This window comes from Chrysochloris asiatica, unplaced genomic scaffold (genome assembly GCF_000296735.1).
Source record: "Chrysochloris asiatica unplaced genomic scaffold, ChrAsi1.0 scaffold00169, whole genome shotgun sequence".
NCBI lineage: Eukaryota > Metazoa > Chordata > Mammalia > Afrosoricida > Chrysochloridae > Chrysochloris > Chrysochloris asiatica.
The window spans coordinates 1,734,034-1,752,363 of NW_006408687.1; the positions used below are offsets into that span (position 1 = coordinate 1,734,034).

At 37.7% G+C, this 18,330-nt stretch overlaps 1 protein-coding gene across 1 annotated transcript in view; it reads left to right on the plus strand.

Annotated features, from left to right (window-relative positions):
• The first annotated feature begins 6,709 nt into the window (after positions 1–6,709).
• Positions 6,710–18,330, plus strand: part of CXCL6 (chemokine (C-X-C motif) ligand 6) — a 14,167-nt gene continuing 2,546 nt past the window's right edge. Inside the window, exons 1-3 of the mRNA XM_006871591.1 lie at positions 6,710–6,824; positions 6,945–7,077; positions 7,187–7,270. Of these exons, the coding sequence (XP_006871653.1) occupies positions 6,710–6,824; positions 6,945–7,077; positions 7,187–7,270 (332 nt within the window). The remainder of the gene's footprint in view (positions 6,825–6,944; positions 7,078–7,186; positions 7,271–18,330) is intronic.

Consider the following 18,330-nt stretch of genomic DNA (forward strand, 5'->3'; position numbering starts at 1 on the left):
AAATTTGAATAGTTGTACTATCAACTGGTCTTTCTTGTAGGCATATGGTTACTATCCTATCATAGAAAGCATTTTACTTCTAGATCTTGAAATGTTCTTTTGGACACTAAGTTCTCCTGCTATTCATAATGTTTTCATCTCTGGTACTATAGCTGACAATGTTCTGCTGCTATTAATAAGGTTTTCAGTGCCTTGTCAATCATTCAGCTGCAGTCTGCCCCTCTTTCTTCCCAGTCTGTCTTAGCCTGAACGCTCCATTGAAACATGTCCACATTGGGTCTAACCATTGCTTGTATCTAAAATACTGGTGACATAGATTCTGGCATCATGTCAACATGCAAACCACCAAAGTACAACATACTGATAGACAAGTGATCAAAGAAAGAAAAAAGAAAATGTTTCAAAAGGCCTATTTATCTATTTGGAGTCCTGGTGTGGTATTGAGGATAAGCTCTGGACTGCTAACTTCAAGGTCAGTAGTTCAAACCCACAAACCACTCCATGGAAACCCTATACATAATTGCTTTGAATCACAAGAGCAGCAACAATACGCTATGTATCAGGTCCTGGTGTGTCACTGTAGGATCAGCACTGGACTGCGGATCAGAAGATTGGCAGCTCAAACCCTATACAGAGCCTCTATGCATCGAAACTGACTCAACAGCACATAATGACAACAACAACAGATGGCACAGTCGGTTAAGCTCTCAACCACTACCTGAAAGAATGGTAATTGAAACTCACCCAGCTACGCCTCTAAAGACAGTCTTGGTGATCTGCTTCTGACTAGCTGGCTGACTGGTTGTTTACTGTCAAGCTGATTTCTACTTAGAGCAACCCTGTATGGGATTTCAGAGATGGACTAATGTGGTGGGACTACAAAGTAGGTTTGAACTACAAGGTTGACGGTTCAAGCTCACAAGCTGCTCCTTGGAAATCCTATGCAGGGTCTCTATGAGTCAGAACTGACTCAATGGTACTTACCGACAACAACAACAACAAATCTTTACGGGAGCCAAAAACCTCAACTTTTTCCTTGAAGCACCTGATGGACTAGAACTGCTGACCTTGTGATTAGCAGGTCAATGCATAATCCACTAAACCATCAGAGCTCCATGAAAAGTCTATGAAACAGTTCTACTCTACACACATGGGGTTGTCATGAGTCAGAATCAACTCCACAGTAACTAACAACAATGTCATATATATTGTGACATAATTATACATGTCATATATGCTGGTGTTGTTGTTAGGTCCATCAGATCAGCTCTGACTGATAGTGACCCTCTACAACAGAATGAAACACTGACTGGTCATGTGCTGTCCTCACAATTGTTGTCATGTTGGAGCCCATTGTTGCCACCACTGTGCCAATCCATCTCTTTGGGGGTCTCCTTATTTTTTGCTGACCCTCCACTTTATCAATCATGATGTCCTTCTCCAGGGAATGGTTCCTCCTGATAATATGTCCCACATATGAGAGATGAAATCTGGCCATCCTAAGTTGCAAGGAGCATTCTGGCTGTACTCCTTCCAATACAGATTGGTTTGTTCTTCTGGCATTCCATGGTACCTTTAATATTCTTCTCCAACATCAGACATCAAATGCATTAATTCTCCTATGGTCTTCCTTATTTGTTGTCCCACTTTGGCATGCATATGAGACATTGAAAATGCCATGGCTTGAGTCAGGCATATTTTAGTCCTCAAACTGATCTTTGCTCTTGAACACTTTAAAAATGTCTTGTGCAGTAGATTTTTTGACTTCTGCTTCCATGAGTGTTGATGATGGGTATATATATGCATATATATGTAATATATAATTAAAGGTGTCTGATTTGTTGAAAAAGATCATGGACTTGTACAATTAACATTCAAATTAGCATTAGTAGGGGTCCTAGTGTGGCTTGTAGACTAAGTACTGGACTGCTAACTGCAAGGTTTGCAGTTTAAACCCATCAGCCACTTCTTAGAAACCCTAATAAGGTTTACTTTGAGTTAGAACCAACTTCATGGTGCTTAACAATAACAATAACAATAACAATAATACAGTATTACTTAATCAGAGTTTCCTTTTTCTAATTCTCTCTAGAGAGCTTGAAGTCACAGAAGTTATGTAGCTTGGTTAAAATTCTGGTTGCATTATTTTCTTTTAATATTAAATGGTTTAATATTAAATGTCCTGTTGAATTTTGAATGTTCTTTTGAATGATTTAGATTTCAAAGATTGCTGATATCATTTGAACTTTTCCCTAAGAATAACCTAGAAACAATTTCTAAAATTGAGTCTATTCAAAATAGGAAAATTCAAATAATTATTTGATAATAATTATTAAATATTAAATGATAAAAAATAATTCAAATAATGAGAGCAAACAGCACTGTCCTTTCCTCCTTAACCTTAAGATTCCCTGTATTTTAAGAAGTAGTGTAAAATACAAATTTATTGCCATTACCTATCACGAAATGTTCATAAACTGCTTGCTGCTGAGTTTGGGAGTTTGTGGGAGATTATAAGTAATATAAAACACTGTTATTGATTTTAAACAGTTATTGTTAAGTTATGCATAAGGCCGCTACGACTATAAGCCAACTCACTGGCAACTAACAACAACAATATAATTGACTTGAGGAATCCCTGAGTGGTGCAGGTGGTTGAGAACTTGACTGATGAGCAAAAGATTGGAAATTCAAGTCCACCTAGGGGCACCTTAGAAGAACAGTCTGACGATTTACTTCCAATCCCTATGAAGTACAATTCCACTTTAACACACCATGAGTTGGAATCTGAAAGCAACCTTTTTTTCTTTTTTGTTCTTTCTTTAATAGCTGATTTGAGGGAGACAAAATGGAAAATAAAAGAATAATTAAACCGTGCCTTGGGAGGAAATTATTGTGATTACATTAAATGCTCAAAGATCAAAGGTAGAAAAAATGTTTCACCTGACTATGATTACAAAAGCCTTAGTAGAGAAGATAAAACTTTGAACTGTGTCTTTAACAAAGAGGTTTAGAAAGCAGACTGTTTTAAATTGAATAATCTGGAAGTTTATATGATGTTTTATATAATTGTGGTCTTAAAGGCCAAGAGTGGATTGATGGATGATTTCAACAGTCTAAAATATGGTTGTTGGGCAATGCAAATAAAGCGGTTAACCATATTACAGAGAGCCGTGGGGTGTTTGACAGTAACTGTGAGGAATGTGGTTTATAATCTAGGGACTACTACAAATTTATTGCAGGAGACTCTCCAGAGTCTTCCAATCTTGGATTTTGTACATTTTAACTCTTTCTCTATGGGTTACGGTGGCTATGTATGATAAGCCCTGGACTGTTAACCACAAAGTCAGCAGTTGGAGCCCACCAGTCATTCCATGTGAGAAAGATGAGGCTATCTATTCCTGTAAGGATTTACAGCTTCAGAAGTCCTATACAGGGTCTCTATGAGTTGGAACCAACTTGATGTTATTTAACATCAATAACCCTTTCACTGACCTTACTTTCTCTAGCAGGAATAAAAAAATGAGCAAAAAAGAATTTCACTTATCTACTTCAAATAATCAGTGTGATATTCTTTCAAGAAGAGATAATGATCATGGAAGTGTTTTGGAAGCTGCAAACCATTAAGAAAATATTCACTGCTATTACATTAGTCTGTTGCATAATGACTAAAATCAGATTGCTTTTGACAAATAGTAAATCTTTCAGGCTGCCAGGACATCATTTGGTGGACAGTTTCACTACGTAGTTAGGATAAAAAATAATACAATACCATTCTCTATTACCTAGACATAGTTCAGGCATGGTAAAAGGCTTTCCTTTAAATTGATGATATAAGAGTAATTATTTTTGAAGATTTCTGTTGTTCTTGGTGCTGTTATTCTGAATTTCAGGAGAATTGAAGCATTCACCTTTCTACCTGTCTTTGCACAGAGACCAAATCAGAGCTGCCTAGACAAGAACTAGACTTGAGCAATGATCCACAGTTATTTCAACGAGAGTCGGGTTAAGTTACTTTACTCTCTTCTTCCTAATAGGTTGGGCAACTCAAAAATCCACTTCTGGTGGGAAGTTTCTATTGTTTGCTTGCCAGTTGGTAAAGTTTCCCTGAGTCCTTGGTGAGTTGACTCACAGTGCAAGTCCAGTGAGGCATGTTGAGTAAAAGTGGCACTCTCATCCTATGACAATTCTCTGATCTTAGCATTTATGCAACAAAACTAAGTCAGTGGTCACTTACAAAATAAAAACTGGAACTCACCAGAAAAAACACAAATGGTTAAAAGTGCAATAACTTCCCCCCCCCCATATCTTCTCATAGTATGATTTAGTCTCTGTGGTTAAGTTTAATTTAATTGCCTAAGATCTTCAGTCATATTTCCAAAAGCTTTTTTTTTTTTATTCACATCAAAAGGCTTATCTTTTGGTTTTAGATATGTTTTAAACACTAAAAAAAGTCAAACTAATAAACCCACAGGCCATTTTTCACAGATCATTAGTCCCCAGAAGGATGAAAGATTGTATTAGCTGACTCAGATATGATGCTGGTAGTACTAGGAAGCTATGAAGGCCAGAGAACTTCTCATTAAACTTCCCACAAAATGAGAATCGATTCTCTTGAGTTTTCTTCCAGACTAAAAGTTTTAAAGATCTATGACACTTCCTTTTCTATAAGCAAAGCAAGTTATATCTTGCCAAGGAAGATGAGTGGGAGAGTTGACAAAAAGGGGTTTGTTTACATGACTGGTTTCCTTTGCTAAGAACTGTGAGGACATGGGTCTTGAAAAACATCTAGAAGAGGATATAGTTATATTTTCATGAAAGGGAGTCCATGAGCCATTCCAGTATTATTTCCATACCTGCCATGAAGTTAGAGAAGTCCTTGCCAGGAAAGCCTCATTGTTTTAATTTTTCCAGAGCTAGAGAGGAAGAGGAAAGCTATATCACTCTGCACACCTTAGAGGGTAGCTTAAGGTCACTTGAGACTAAAATGCTGTTACTGTGTATCATCCAGTCAGTTCTGACTCATATAAAACCTATATAGGGTTTCTGAAGAGCAGGTGGTGGCTTTAGAGTGCTGACCTTACAGAGTCCAATTTGTTGTTGTTAAATGCCATCGAGTCAGTTCTGACCCATAGCAACCATAGGATCAGCTGGTGAGCTTGAACCATCAACCTTGTGGCTCAAACCAACTTGGTGGTCCGTTAACCCACAACACTACACCAGGATTCTAGAATCCAATTCGGTCTGTGAAAAAATAATTAGCTACCTGAATTCCAGGCCCTTGTGTATGAACACTGCCCCTACCCCAATGAGTTTGTTTGAGGGAAGTCAGAGTGAATACCATCTTGCTGTAAAATTGGTTCAAAACCCTAGACCAAATCTCTGGACAAATCCCTCAAGCTCATTAACATCCCACCAAACCCCAAACCAAACCAAATCCATTACTCATAATGACCCCATAGGATAGAGCAGAAGTGTCCCTTAGATTTTCCAAGACTGTATATCCTTATGGAAGCTGACTGCCACTTCTTTCTCTTGCAGAGTGGTTGGTGGGTTGAAACTCTGTCCCTTCTTTCAGTAAGCAACCAAGCACTCAACCACTGCACCACCACTCTTCCCAGAAGGGATCCAAATTGGGTCAAATACCCACCTGGCTTGACTGGTTATAGTTACAGTTGGCTGGGGCTCTCTGACATTGCTTCATCCTCCTACCTCCTAAAAAAGAAAGCAAAGTTTTCCAGTTCAATAACGTAGTGAACTGCAGGAAACAAAACAGCATTTTGCAGGACAATTTGCTTGGTGGTTTTTGGAAACGTTTGATTTTAACCACTTTGACAAATAAATGCTTGCTAAAGCCATTTGAACTGCAAGGTCGGCAGTTCAAGCTCACCAGCTGCTCCTTGGAAACCCTATACAGGGTAGCTATGGGTCGGGATCGACTCGATGGCACTAAACAACAGGAACAATACTACAAGTATAGGAAATTCGGTAAGCAGATCCGATTTTGGAGCCCATTCCTGGGTTTCAAGTGGGAGTTGAGACACTATCATCTTATTATCTTGGCTTCTAAAGCTGGCTGAAGAACAGAAAATCATAGAGCAAAGTCAGGAACCTAAACTGACCTGCCTGTGAAATGGAGAGGAAGGTTAACACAGTTTTTATCATGTTTTCCTGATACAACAATAATAAAAGGCTTAAGAGCAGTCAGAAATGTTTCTATAGTCAAACCTCCTGCAATCTGGCTTCAGCTTTTTAGAGAAAAGGCACTTCCTACAGGACTCCCTTCCCCCTCCCCCCTCCCCCCCCAGGAAGCTAATTATCACTAGCTGGCAGTGAGTGAGGGTGGGGTCCCCACTTGATGGCTCCACACCTCCCGCTGATCCAATTGTAGCAGGAGGGCTTGGATCCAGCATCTGCCACAGAGTGGGTACAGTCAACTCTTTCCAGCTACCCTACTCCCCTGCAACTGCCTAACTTGTACCACTATCCCCATCACCACGCCCCCACCTCCACCCCCAGTGCAGGGAATTTCCCAAATATCCCATAACCCCCCAGATTGAATTTCCTGTCTGGAAGAAGGGGACACATGCAGATAAAAGAGAGTCCAGAACACTCGGGGAAGCCACAGTGTCTCAAATCTCTGCGCCTCCTCTAACTTTCCTCTAGCCTCCAAACGCTGTACCTCCGCACGCACCCTCTTCTCGCCGAAATGAGTTTCTGGTCCAACCGCTCTGCACGCAACTCCCGGCCTTCTAGCTCCCTGTACCTGCAGCTCGTGCTGCTGCTGCTGCTGCTACTGACGCCACCGGAGCCGCTCGTCAAAGGTGAGATGCAAATCCCAGCTTACCGCCAGGCTCCGCATCCTGGGTGTAGGGGAGTGTGTTGGCTGGGAAATAGTTCTCTCAGCAACCAGTCCTGTAACGGTGTATCCCTTTCTGTCTCAGCTGGTCCTGTAGCCACCGTGGTGAGAGAGCTGCGCTGCATGTGTTTGCAATACAGTAATAGGTTTCACCTAAAAACGATGCGTAATCTGAAAGTGATAGCCGCTGGCCCGCAGTGCCCCAAAGTGGAAATAATGTAAGTCTTTGCATGCTACCGTATTTTGTGACCTTGGCAAGATCAAGGTCTCCCAGCCTGGTCTTCTACACCTGAGGCTCATGAGCACAATGTCTTTTTCTGTCTGCAGAGCCTACCTGAAGAACGGGAATGAAGTGTGTCTGAACCCAGACGCTCCTGTGATCAAGAAAGTCATTCAAAGACTTTTGAGCAGGTACCTGTCATTTTGATCTTTGCGATTCTTTTAAATCTCTTCTTTGGAGAGTGTAGGCATCACAGACTCTTCACCTGTCCGAGATCCTTATGGGTTGTGGCTATTACATTCCAGACTATGTTTAGAATTAAAGGTTAAGGAGAAGGAACGTCTCAGAAAAACTTAATAGTGCAGACCATTTATTTGTTAAGCAATTAAGCAGAATTCATTAGTGAAATGTATTTTTATGCATGTGTTTGTTGTTGTTGATCTTTATTTTTTTCATCAAATGTTTTCAACTCTGAGCCTTGAAAAGGTACAAGAAAGGAGTGTGTTGAAATTGGTTAAACTGATGGAATTATTTTCTCAACAGTGGAAAAAAGAACGCCGATTAAGAGAAAGAACCATGCATTGGAAAAACTACCTAGTCTTCAGCAGAGCATTCTTCTAGAGATATCTCACCAAGAGAAGACAAAAAACAAGCGTTGGCTTTCTCCAATCAGTCATTTTTCAGTGATTTCCCACTTTGGGGTGAGGGGAAGCAGACGGACCGTTTGTTCCTACAACTTTCTAATAAGTTTATTAGGTATTAAGCATATTGTTCTGCTATTTGTTTTGTTATGCTATTGAAATATTTGGCAATTGACTAAATTGTGAGCAAAGAATCATTGATTGTTAGCCTTTCAAAGTGTCCTAAACTGAAAGTGATTATTGCGGTCTAGAATATAACCCTTATGGTATTACTGAAAAACTATGGATTTAATATATAAATGGTATTTTATTAGATGTTGCTGTTGGAGAGGAACTGTAATCCTCACTCCTCTCATTAAATGAGAAATAATTATTTTGGTATTGTTTATTGGGGGAATATATTGGAGACCTTCTTTACGCTTGAACCTGGGATACTGTTTAAACTATATTATATTAGAAATATGGTTATTGTTGTTGTTGTTAAGTGCCATTGAGTCAGTTCCAATCCATAGTGACCCTTGATTGCGTTTCCGAGGAGCAAATGGTGAGCTTGAACCACCAACTTTGCGGTTCAAACGGCTTTGCAGTCTGACGTATTAACCCACAGCGCCACACCAAGACTCCAGAAATGTGGTTAGAGCCTACATTTATTTGCATAGAATGCATGTATTTATTCAGAATTTCTGAATGCTTATAAACCCCAAAACCAAACCCACTTCCTTTTAGTAGATTCCAGTGCATAGAGACCCTATAGGACAGTATAGAACAGTTTCAGAGGCTATAAAGCTTTATAGACACACACTGCCTCATCTTTCTTCTGCAGGGTGACTGGTAGGTTCAAACTGACAACCCTTTGGTTAGCAGTCCAATACTTAACCCACTGTGCTACCAAGACTCCCTTTAAGTTCTAGCAGGACTAATGTAATCTTTTCCTACAACTTTAGACATTTCATGTCTTCTTAGTATGGCACAATGTCATCATTTACTCATTAAAATTTGATTTCATATGATATTTATTAAACATTAGGGGTGCTAGAATTCTATTAAGTGCATGTATGTTTGGATAGATTGAAAAATATAGGTAATAGGTAAATTTTGGATTTCCAGTTTTTGTGGAAATGCATTATTTTAGATGGTTTTACAAATAAAAGCATTCTTAACCATGATCTGTGCTTTGAAAGTTTAAAAAACAAATTCAGATTAATTTAATATAAATCCATTGTTTTGTTTTCCAATTCAAACATTGTAGTGCTTTAAAAAATGTTATGGTTATAGTATATCTTTTTAAGGCTTGGACCATTTTGTTATTAGGAATTAAGTATGTACCACATTCACTATACTAAAACTGTACCATTTTATTATTATTGTATGCCTTATTTGTTTATAGCACTTTCTTTGTACTTTGGGAATAAAACAAAATATTTTAAATATTCATTCTTGCTGTTTTCTCCATATATTGTTTTTATTTATTTTTCATTCTGCATTACTTGAAAAAATGAACTCCACTTTATTCTGGATAATAGAAAAATTCCGATTTATGGTGAACCATGTGTTTTAGAGTACAATGGTGCATAGGGTTTTCAGAGACTATGACCTTTAGGAAGTAGATCCCCAGACTTTTCTTCCCAAGCCTCTCTGGGTAGATTTGAAGTGCCAATCTTTTAGTTCATTAGCTGAGCACTCATTTCCCAATGACATGACATTAGTTGAACATTTCTCCAAGGTCACTCCTCTTCCAGTTATGTACCTATAATGCCAGCAGCCTTTGAAGTTTTTTTTTTTTAGAAAACCCAAATAGTATAAGATTTCTCTACCCTAAATCTTTTACTCACTCACTATTTCCTAGACATATACTAGTTCAGTTTCATGTCTTCCTCATGTTCCCTGCACTCAGTTATCTAGTTCCCTAACTGAAAATATTATTTCATCATCTCATCCCTTTGCAATTGCTGGGGTTGTTACCTGGAAAGTTGCCAACCATCAATCAGTTTGTCATACTTTGGTGACTAGTATATTTCTATGATGCTGAAAGCTAGGCCAACAGTATTTCAAATACTAGGAAGGTCACCCATGATGGATAGCTGTCTGTGGAGCTTCCAGATTAAAACTAGGAATAAAGGCCTAGTGGTATACTTCCAAAAATTAACTAATAGAAGCCCTATGTATCACAGCAGAATATTTTCCAGATAGGGCTAGAAGATGAGCCCTCAAGATTGGAAGGCATTATACGGTAGCCTGATCAACGAACTTAAATATACTAAAAATCATGATGATGATACAAGACCAAGAAACATTTTATTCTGTTACCTGTACGTTGCCAAGAATTGGAACTTACTCTAGGGCAACTAATTTTCAGCCTCGGAAACCCTGTACGGGGTCGCTATGAGTCGGAAACAACTCCACAGCACAGAACAAGAACTAGGGCAACTAACATCAACTACCAAGATGGACCTTATCTTTTTCTACTAATAGGAGGAAATGTATTTATTATTCAGAACTCGGCTGAAAAAATACCTCTTTCATGAAGTTTTCTTTGACACTCCTATCAGAACGCATGATTTGCATTTTTATGTTACCTTAGCATCTTGTAGATACTTGAATTATAGGAAATATATCTCTACTATTAATGATTGTTAGATTTTTTTTTTTTTTTTTTTTACTCTAATATACTCTCCCAAAGTTCATCCATTACTTCATCCCCAAAGCCTGGCACTGATTGTCTTAACTAATTAATTCTGACCTTCAGGTGGTCAGGTTGTGCCTTAAAACCAATAACCTGGCACACAGTAAGTGTTGAGTAAATTGTGTTTTTTTACTTTCTTTCATTTCTCTTTCCTAGTCACAAGAGATCTGGTATATGCAATGTCCTCAGTCTATAATATCTATTCCTCACTTTCACGTGGATCATTCCCATACTTCCTTTAAACTTGTCTGCCATTTGCTTGAGGCAGACTCTCTGACCATTCCCCTTCTCCCAGCACATTGTTGTTGTTGTTAGGTGCCATCAAGTCAGTACCGATTCATAATGACCTTATGCATAGCAGAAACACTGCCTGATCCTGAGCAACCTCACTAGTGTTGCCACGCTTGAGTCCATCAATGCTGCCACTTGGCCAATCCATCTCGTTGGGGGTTTTCCTCTTTTTCTCTGACCCTCCACCTTACCAAACATGATATATTTCTCCAGAGACTGGTCCCTCCTGACAATATGTCCGAAGTAAGAGAGACAAAATTTGGCCATCTTGACCTCCAAGGAGCACTCTGGCTGCACTTCTTCCAAAACGGATCTATTGGTTCTTTAGACAGCCCATGGCACTTTCAATATTCTCCTCCAACACCATAACTCAAAAGCATCGATTCTTCTATGGTCTTCCTTATTCACTGTCCAGCTTTCGCATGCATATGAGGTTATTGAAAATAACATGTCTTGGGTCAGGTGCACTTTAGTCCTCAAGCTGACAGTTTTGGTGATAAATTATATTTTCCAAAGAAATGAACATTAACTGATTATTTCTTTATTACCATTCAAAAAATTTTCATTACAAGAAGACAATTTTTTATGTTTAGTTTGTTCACAGACCATAGAATAAGGCCTTATTTTTAGTATCCTTGAAATTCTAGTTGCCAAGTCCATTCTACAATTGACCATATATAAAGATAATGGATTATACTGTATGGCAGGAGTCTAACCTATTCAATGAAGAACCCCAATGAAGGCCACTTCTCACCATTCCAACTATTACTAGGTATCACTAGCAAACTCAGTAAGCAGCATATATGAGAAAGAATCAATATCTTTTAGGTAGAGGCATTTCTCATTATATTGTGCTCTGTTTTATTGTACAATATTTGCTTAACAGATATTACCTTTTTTTTTTTTTTTTTTTAACAAATTGAAGGTTTGTGGTAATCCTGCATCAAGCAATTTTATCAGCCTCATTTTTCAAAAGCACTTTGTGTTTCTATGTCACATATTGGTAATTCTCACAATATTTCAAACTGCTTCATAATGTTATTACATACTTAATAATCTGCTGTATAGTGTAAATATAACTTTTATAAATATTGAGAGCCAAAAAAAAGTGTTCATTTTATTGTGAGATTTACTTTCTTGCTGTAGTCTGAAACTGAAATCATGATATGTCTCATGCATCTCTGCATATGGCTTATTATATCCTTACTGAAAAAACAAAAACATTGCTGGAATCAAACTGTTGCATCGGGTTTTCTTGGCTCTCATCTTAATAGAAGCAAATCTCAGCTCCACTGGGTGGGTATGAATGATCAGTTTTTATGGAAGTACTGTGTATAGCCAGCAGAACAAACAAATCTGCCTTAGAAAAACTATAGGCAGAACACTACTTAGAAGCAAGGATGGCAAGACTTGATCTCTTGTTTTGAGAGCATGTTTTCAGTACGAATCAGTTCCTGGAAGATACCATGCTTGTATTAGTGGAGGGCCACTGAAAAAGAGGAAGACCACAACAAGATGCATTGTCACTGTGGCAGCAACCATGGGATCAAACTAAACAAAAAACAGTGACGAAAGCTCAAGACCAAACAGTGTTTAATTCTGGTGTGCATAGGGTCGCTATGAGTAGGACAGTACCTAATAACAACAAGAGCAGCATGTTAGTTGTCAAGCACAAATTTATGCCATCCTGATTAATCCTTTAACACTATTTTCAGTCTGATAACACTGTGAAACACTTTCTCATCTATGAAAAAGTAATTTAACAAGTGGTCTTGTAAAATTTGTTCTATGAAACGTTTTCATATTAAAAGAAACACTCTTTTATGGTTACCAGGGGTGGAAGGGGTTAGAGAGTAATTCACCCGCTAAAGGTTAGATACATGTTAACTTGGGTGATGAGAAGGGCTATTTACAAGAAGAGGAAAGCTGGCAGAAGAATGATGAAGACAGATAAAGATGGAGGAAGGTATGCAAGGGTTGAAGAGGATAGAGGCAAATTGTGTTTTGCATACAAACTTGGAACAGCAGTGTGTAGATAACATGGACAGAGACACAAGTGAATGGGCATGGAAGGAAGAATGGAATATATATATATATATATATATGTGTGTGTGTGTGTGTGTGTGTGTGTGTGTGTGTGTTATATATTCCACAAATATATGAGTTTTAAAGAGGATATTTGTACAGGGAGGAAGCAGATAACTGTGCTGCCTGGAGGATATCATAATCATTGAGATGAAACAAAGCACATGATTTGTTGAATGTAAAACTGGTACTCTTGTCTGTAAACCCTCACTCCACTTACAATAAAAAAATAAATAAAATGAAACCTGTCCTATGTTACTGCCTCAATCCAATCAATTTTCAGTATAAAATAAATGACCTGTTTTTGACCAGACTTTCCTGCTTGCCTCTGGATGAGACTCATTCACATAATCCCTAAATTCCTGAAGGTATGACAAGCTCTATGACAAAATATGACTAGTGGTTCTGTTTGTTTGCATCATAGTACTATTTCTTGCATAAGAAAAAAGATTGCTATGGATAACTATCATGCTGTATATAGCTTCAGAAGTCTTTCCTGGACTGGATATAACAAAATGAGAAACATACCAGACAAAATGAGCACTTGGGGATTTAGATTGGCCTCCTTGACTAAGTCATGGAAGAATGGGCCAGTGAACAATGATTTGAATTGTGGCTGATGATCCTGGTTTACTCTTGAGTCACAAAAATAATATTTTATTTCTGAGAAGGATTTTTCATGTTTCAAGTAGAGAGTAAAATAAGGGTATAGAAAAAACTAGAGTTTAGGTTAAAATTTTTTGTTTCTAAAATTCTAGTTTTCCTTACTTAAATATACAGAAATTTCAAGACCCTCCTTTTTAATGAAATCTATATCTCCTGAATATAAACTTATGATGTTTGTTTCTGACCCACCTCTAGAGTTAATTCACATTCAACAAAAGAGGCTAGCTATGCTTATCTACCATATCTGGTTCAGTACATAGTCCTAACAATTGTGTTTCAAATCTGGTTCTGGATATCATTAGCAATGTAATCTTGACAATTTATTTGACCTCTTTTCCTCAGTCTTATCTGTAAAATCAGAATAATAGTATCTACCACTCAGGTATGAAGGTTTAGCTTGGAACAAAGTCGATGGTTGTTAAATACTGCTTTCTTTAATATTTTTCTAATCCAAGCTCCCTTTACAAATGAGAAAACTGATTCCTTAATATGTAGTTTAGGAACCCTTATTTTTCCCAATTTTGCCCATATTGCTTCTAACTGTTGAAAATGATTAATTTTAGTACTCCTAAACATCTATTTCTATGAGTCTTATAAAGAATCTCTGTAAACACATTCTGTACATATTTTCTGTCAATTACCTTATATCATTATCAAAATCCTTATAAACATTCACCCATCACATTTTTACTGACATTGATGAAAACCATGTTGCATGCTAGACCCTGTACAGGATCCGTATGATATGGATATTAATAAAATGAGGACTTTTCAGTCTATGTTAAGAATTTTTGTAGAAAATATACAGAATTTTCATTCCAGGACAAAGTTGTTTTTTTTGTTTGTTTGATTTTTAACTGAATGAAATGAAACTGACTTTAAAAATGGATAAAGCATGTCTTATTTCAAGTTCCTGGAGTCAGATTGAGATGACAATTACTGGCATGCGTACAAGATGTTTTTGGGGAGGATTGCTCTCAAAATAAAACCTGTCACGATAACCGAGAAGAAGGATTGGGCAGAGGGAGAGGCAGAACCATCATGCTATGAGAAACTTTGGTGAGATGGCCTTTCAACAGTGTTCTGAGTTAAGGCAAAGGGGCCAAACCTCTATATCCCTTCACTGAAAAGACATTAGATGTGCACTGCCATATATCTGTCAGTTTGCCTTAGTGGTGACTTGTGTGTTGCTGTGATGCTGGAAGCTTTGTCACTGGTATTTTAAATACCAGCAGGGTCAACTATGATGATCGGTTTCAGCGGAGCTTATAGACTAAAACACACCAGAAAGAAGGAAAGACTGCTTCTGAATGATTAGCTACAGAAAAGCATATGACTATGCTTTTCACAAAGTGAAACATTGTCAGATATATAATGCTAAAAGATGACCTCTTCTGGTTGGAAGGCATTCAAAATACAACTGGAGAAGAGCTGCCTTCTCAAAGTTGACCATAATGACATGAATGAAGCAAAGATTTTGGAACCCTCATTTGCTTATGGAGCACAATTCAAAATGAGAAGAAAGAACTGTAAACATCATTAATAATCCGAACATAGAATGTACAAAGTACAAATCTAGGAAAATGTGTCTATGGTTATAGAAGTAATGCTGGAGATTGCATGACAGAGTTTTGTAAGATGAAAGACTTATTCAAATATCCTTTATAAACAAAATGAAAGGTGATTATAAGGATCTCACCAGATAGCATGCACAGGAATCAAACGGACTACATCTGTGGTAAGACATGGTGGAAAAGCTCAATATCATATGCCAAAACAAGATTAAGGCACACTATGAAACAGATGATAAATTGCTCATATGCAAGTTCAGGCTGAAGCTAAAGAAAATTAAAACAAGTGCATGAGAGCTAAAATATGACCTTGAATACATTCTACCTGAATTTAGAGAACATTGAACAGATTTGATGCAGTACACACTAATGAATTAAGAGCAGAAAGTTGTAGGGTGCCATCAAGAACATCATACATGAAGAAAGAAAAAAGTCATTAAAAAAACAGGAAAGGAAAAAAAAAAAGACAAAATGTAAGTCAGAAAATATTCTGAGACTTGTTCTTGAGCACAGAGAAGCTAAACAGAACGAATGGAATACAAATGGAATTCAACAAACTGGTGTAACATTGGAGTAGCTCACTCATCTATGTGAAAAAATTTGGAAGAAACTACTTGAACAACCAATTGGAAGAGATCCATATTTGTGCCCATTACAAAGAAAGCTAATCCAACAGAAAGTGAAAATTGTTGAACAATATAATTATAATTACATGCAGGTGAATTTTTTTCCAAAGATAATTCAAACATAGTTACAATAGTACATTGACAGGTAACATCCAGAAATTCAAGCTGGATTAAGAAGATAGTGTAGAACTAGGTATATCATTTTGACATTAGGTGGCTCTTGACTGAAAGCAGAAAATATTAGAAAGATGTTTACTTGTGCTTTATTGACGATACAAAGGCTTTTGACTTTGTAAATCCTCACAAACTATGGGTAACATTGGGAAAAAATGGGTATTTCAGAACACTTCAATGTGCTTATGAGGAACCTGTACATAGAACAAGAGGCAGTCATTAGAACAGAACAAGGGAATATTGAATGGTGTAAAATCAGTAAAGGTGTATGTGTCAAGGCTAAATCCCTTCAAAATACGTATTTAATCTGTGTGCTGAACAAATAGTCTGAGAAGTTGGATTATATGAAGAAGAATAGCATGACGATTGGAGGAAGATTTATTAACAATCTGCAATATGCAGATGATACAACCTCGCTTGATAGAAGCAAATTGAACATAAAATATTTAACTGATGAAAATCAAAAACAACAGCCTTCAGTATGGGTTACACCTTAGTGTAAAGAAAACAAAAATCCTCACCACTGGGCCAATAAATAACATCATGATAAATGGAGTAATGGTCAAAGACTTGATTTTACTGAGTTCCACAATTAACACTAATGGAAGCAGCAGTCAAGAAATCAAATGTTTCTTGCATTAGGCAAATCTGCTGCAAAAGATCTCTTTAAAGAATTAAGAAGCTGTCGGTTTGAGGTCTCAGGTCCACCCGACCCAAACCATAGAATTTCCAGTTACCGTGAATGCATGTTACAGTTGGATGATGAGTCAGGAAAACCACAGATGAATCAATGCCTGAATTATTGTGTTTTCAAAGAATATTCAAAGTGCCATGGGCTATCAGAAGAACAAACAATTCTGTCTTGGAAGAAGTATAGTCAGAAAGCTTCTTAGAAATGAGGATGGTGAGACTTTGTCTCTCATACTTTGGATATATTATCAGAAGGGATTGTCTTTGGAGAAGGATATCATGCTTGGAAAAGTTGAGAGCAGCAAAAAAGAGAAAGACCCTCAACAGCCTTGGCAGCAACAATGGCTCAAACATAACAATTGTGAAAATGGTGCAGAACATGGCAGTGTTTTGATCTGTTGTGCATAGGGTCACTATGTATCAAAATTAACTTGAGGGCACCTAACCTAGTCTCTAAGGAGTGTGCATAACTTTGGATGAGCAGTTACTTTAGAATTAAAGATATTCTCAGAGAGAATTCAACTGTGAGCTGTCTGTAATCAGCTCTCCCAGCAGCTGCTGAAAGTTGTTGTGTAATTTCTGTAAGATAGTGAAAGAGCATCTGTGTAAAGCAGCATAACCTGAGAAAGGGAGAGACGGGAAGAAGAGAGACAAAGAGGAAGAAGAAAAATGAGGTGTTTAGCAAAAAACTCCAACAGAGCTCTTAGTCAGTTGGCAGCACCAACTAATTCCAATGTGATTGAGGCCATTTTGGATTTTTCTTGGCCATTCTATTGTTGCTGTTACAGGAGCTCTGGTAGCACAGTGGTTACGAATTGAATCGGGCTACGCACCTCAAGATCAGCAGTTCGAAACTACCAGCTGTTTCGTGGGATAAAGATGAGGGTTTCTGCTTCCATAAAGATTTCCTGCCTCAGAAACCCTGTGCAGGGTCAGTATGAGTCAGAACCGACTTCACGGCACATAACCACCACCACCACATTGTTGCTGTGAAGTGTAGTCGAGTCAGTTCCAACTCATAGCGACCGTATATAGGGTTTCTGAGATCCCTCAGAGTCCTGGTGAGTTTGAACTGCTGACCTACTTTGTGGTCCAGTATTTATTCTACAGCACCACAACAGGACTAGTCGACCTCTGATAGAGTCTGCACCCATTCAAGCGAACTAGGCAAAATGGCAGAAGAACTCATGAACATATAGAAACATCGTAAGTAATAAATTACTGCTTTAGTCTACTAAATTTTGGAATGTTACTCAGTTGTACTTGTTAACACTTTAATGTGTTTGTGCCCTCTAGCAACAATTCATTAATATTTTCTAAATATCAATAAATATATAGTGAAACTGATTGATATTCATATATTTGATATTAAAAATGTATAAATCTCATGTTGTTGCTGTGAATTGCCATCGAGTCAATTCTGACCCATAGCTGCTCTGTATAGGGTTTCCAGCAACCAGCTGGTGAGCTTGCATCACTGACCTTGCAGTTCAAACAACTTTGTAGTCTAATGCATTAGCCCACAGCACCACACCAGGAGCTCTTAATTAACACAAAATAAAAATTCTCAGACCTACAAAACATTTCAGTGCTCTAATAGAATGGCATCCTAGAAGCTATTTACCCTCAACTTCTTCATGGCATCCCCACCCTGTCTTATGCATTATCTCATAAGACAGCAAAATACCAATTCTCTAGAATGCCAAAGTAATTAAGTTTGGAAAATTATTTGTCAACTAAGACTTGCCTCAACACTTTAAAATGTTCCTGTGCAGCAGATTTGCCTAATGCAATAAGTCATCTGATCTCTTGACTGCTGCTTCC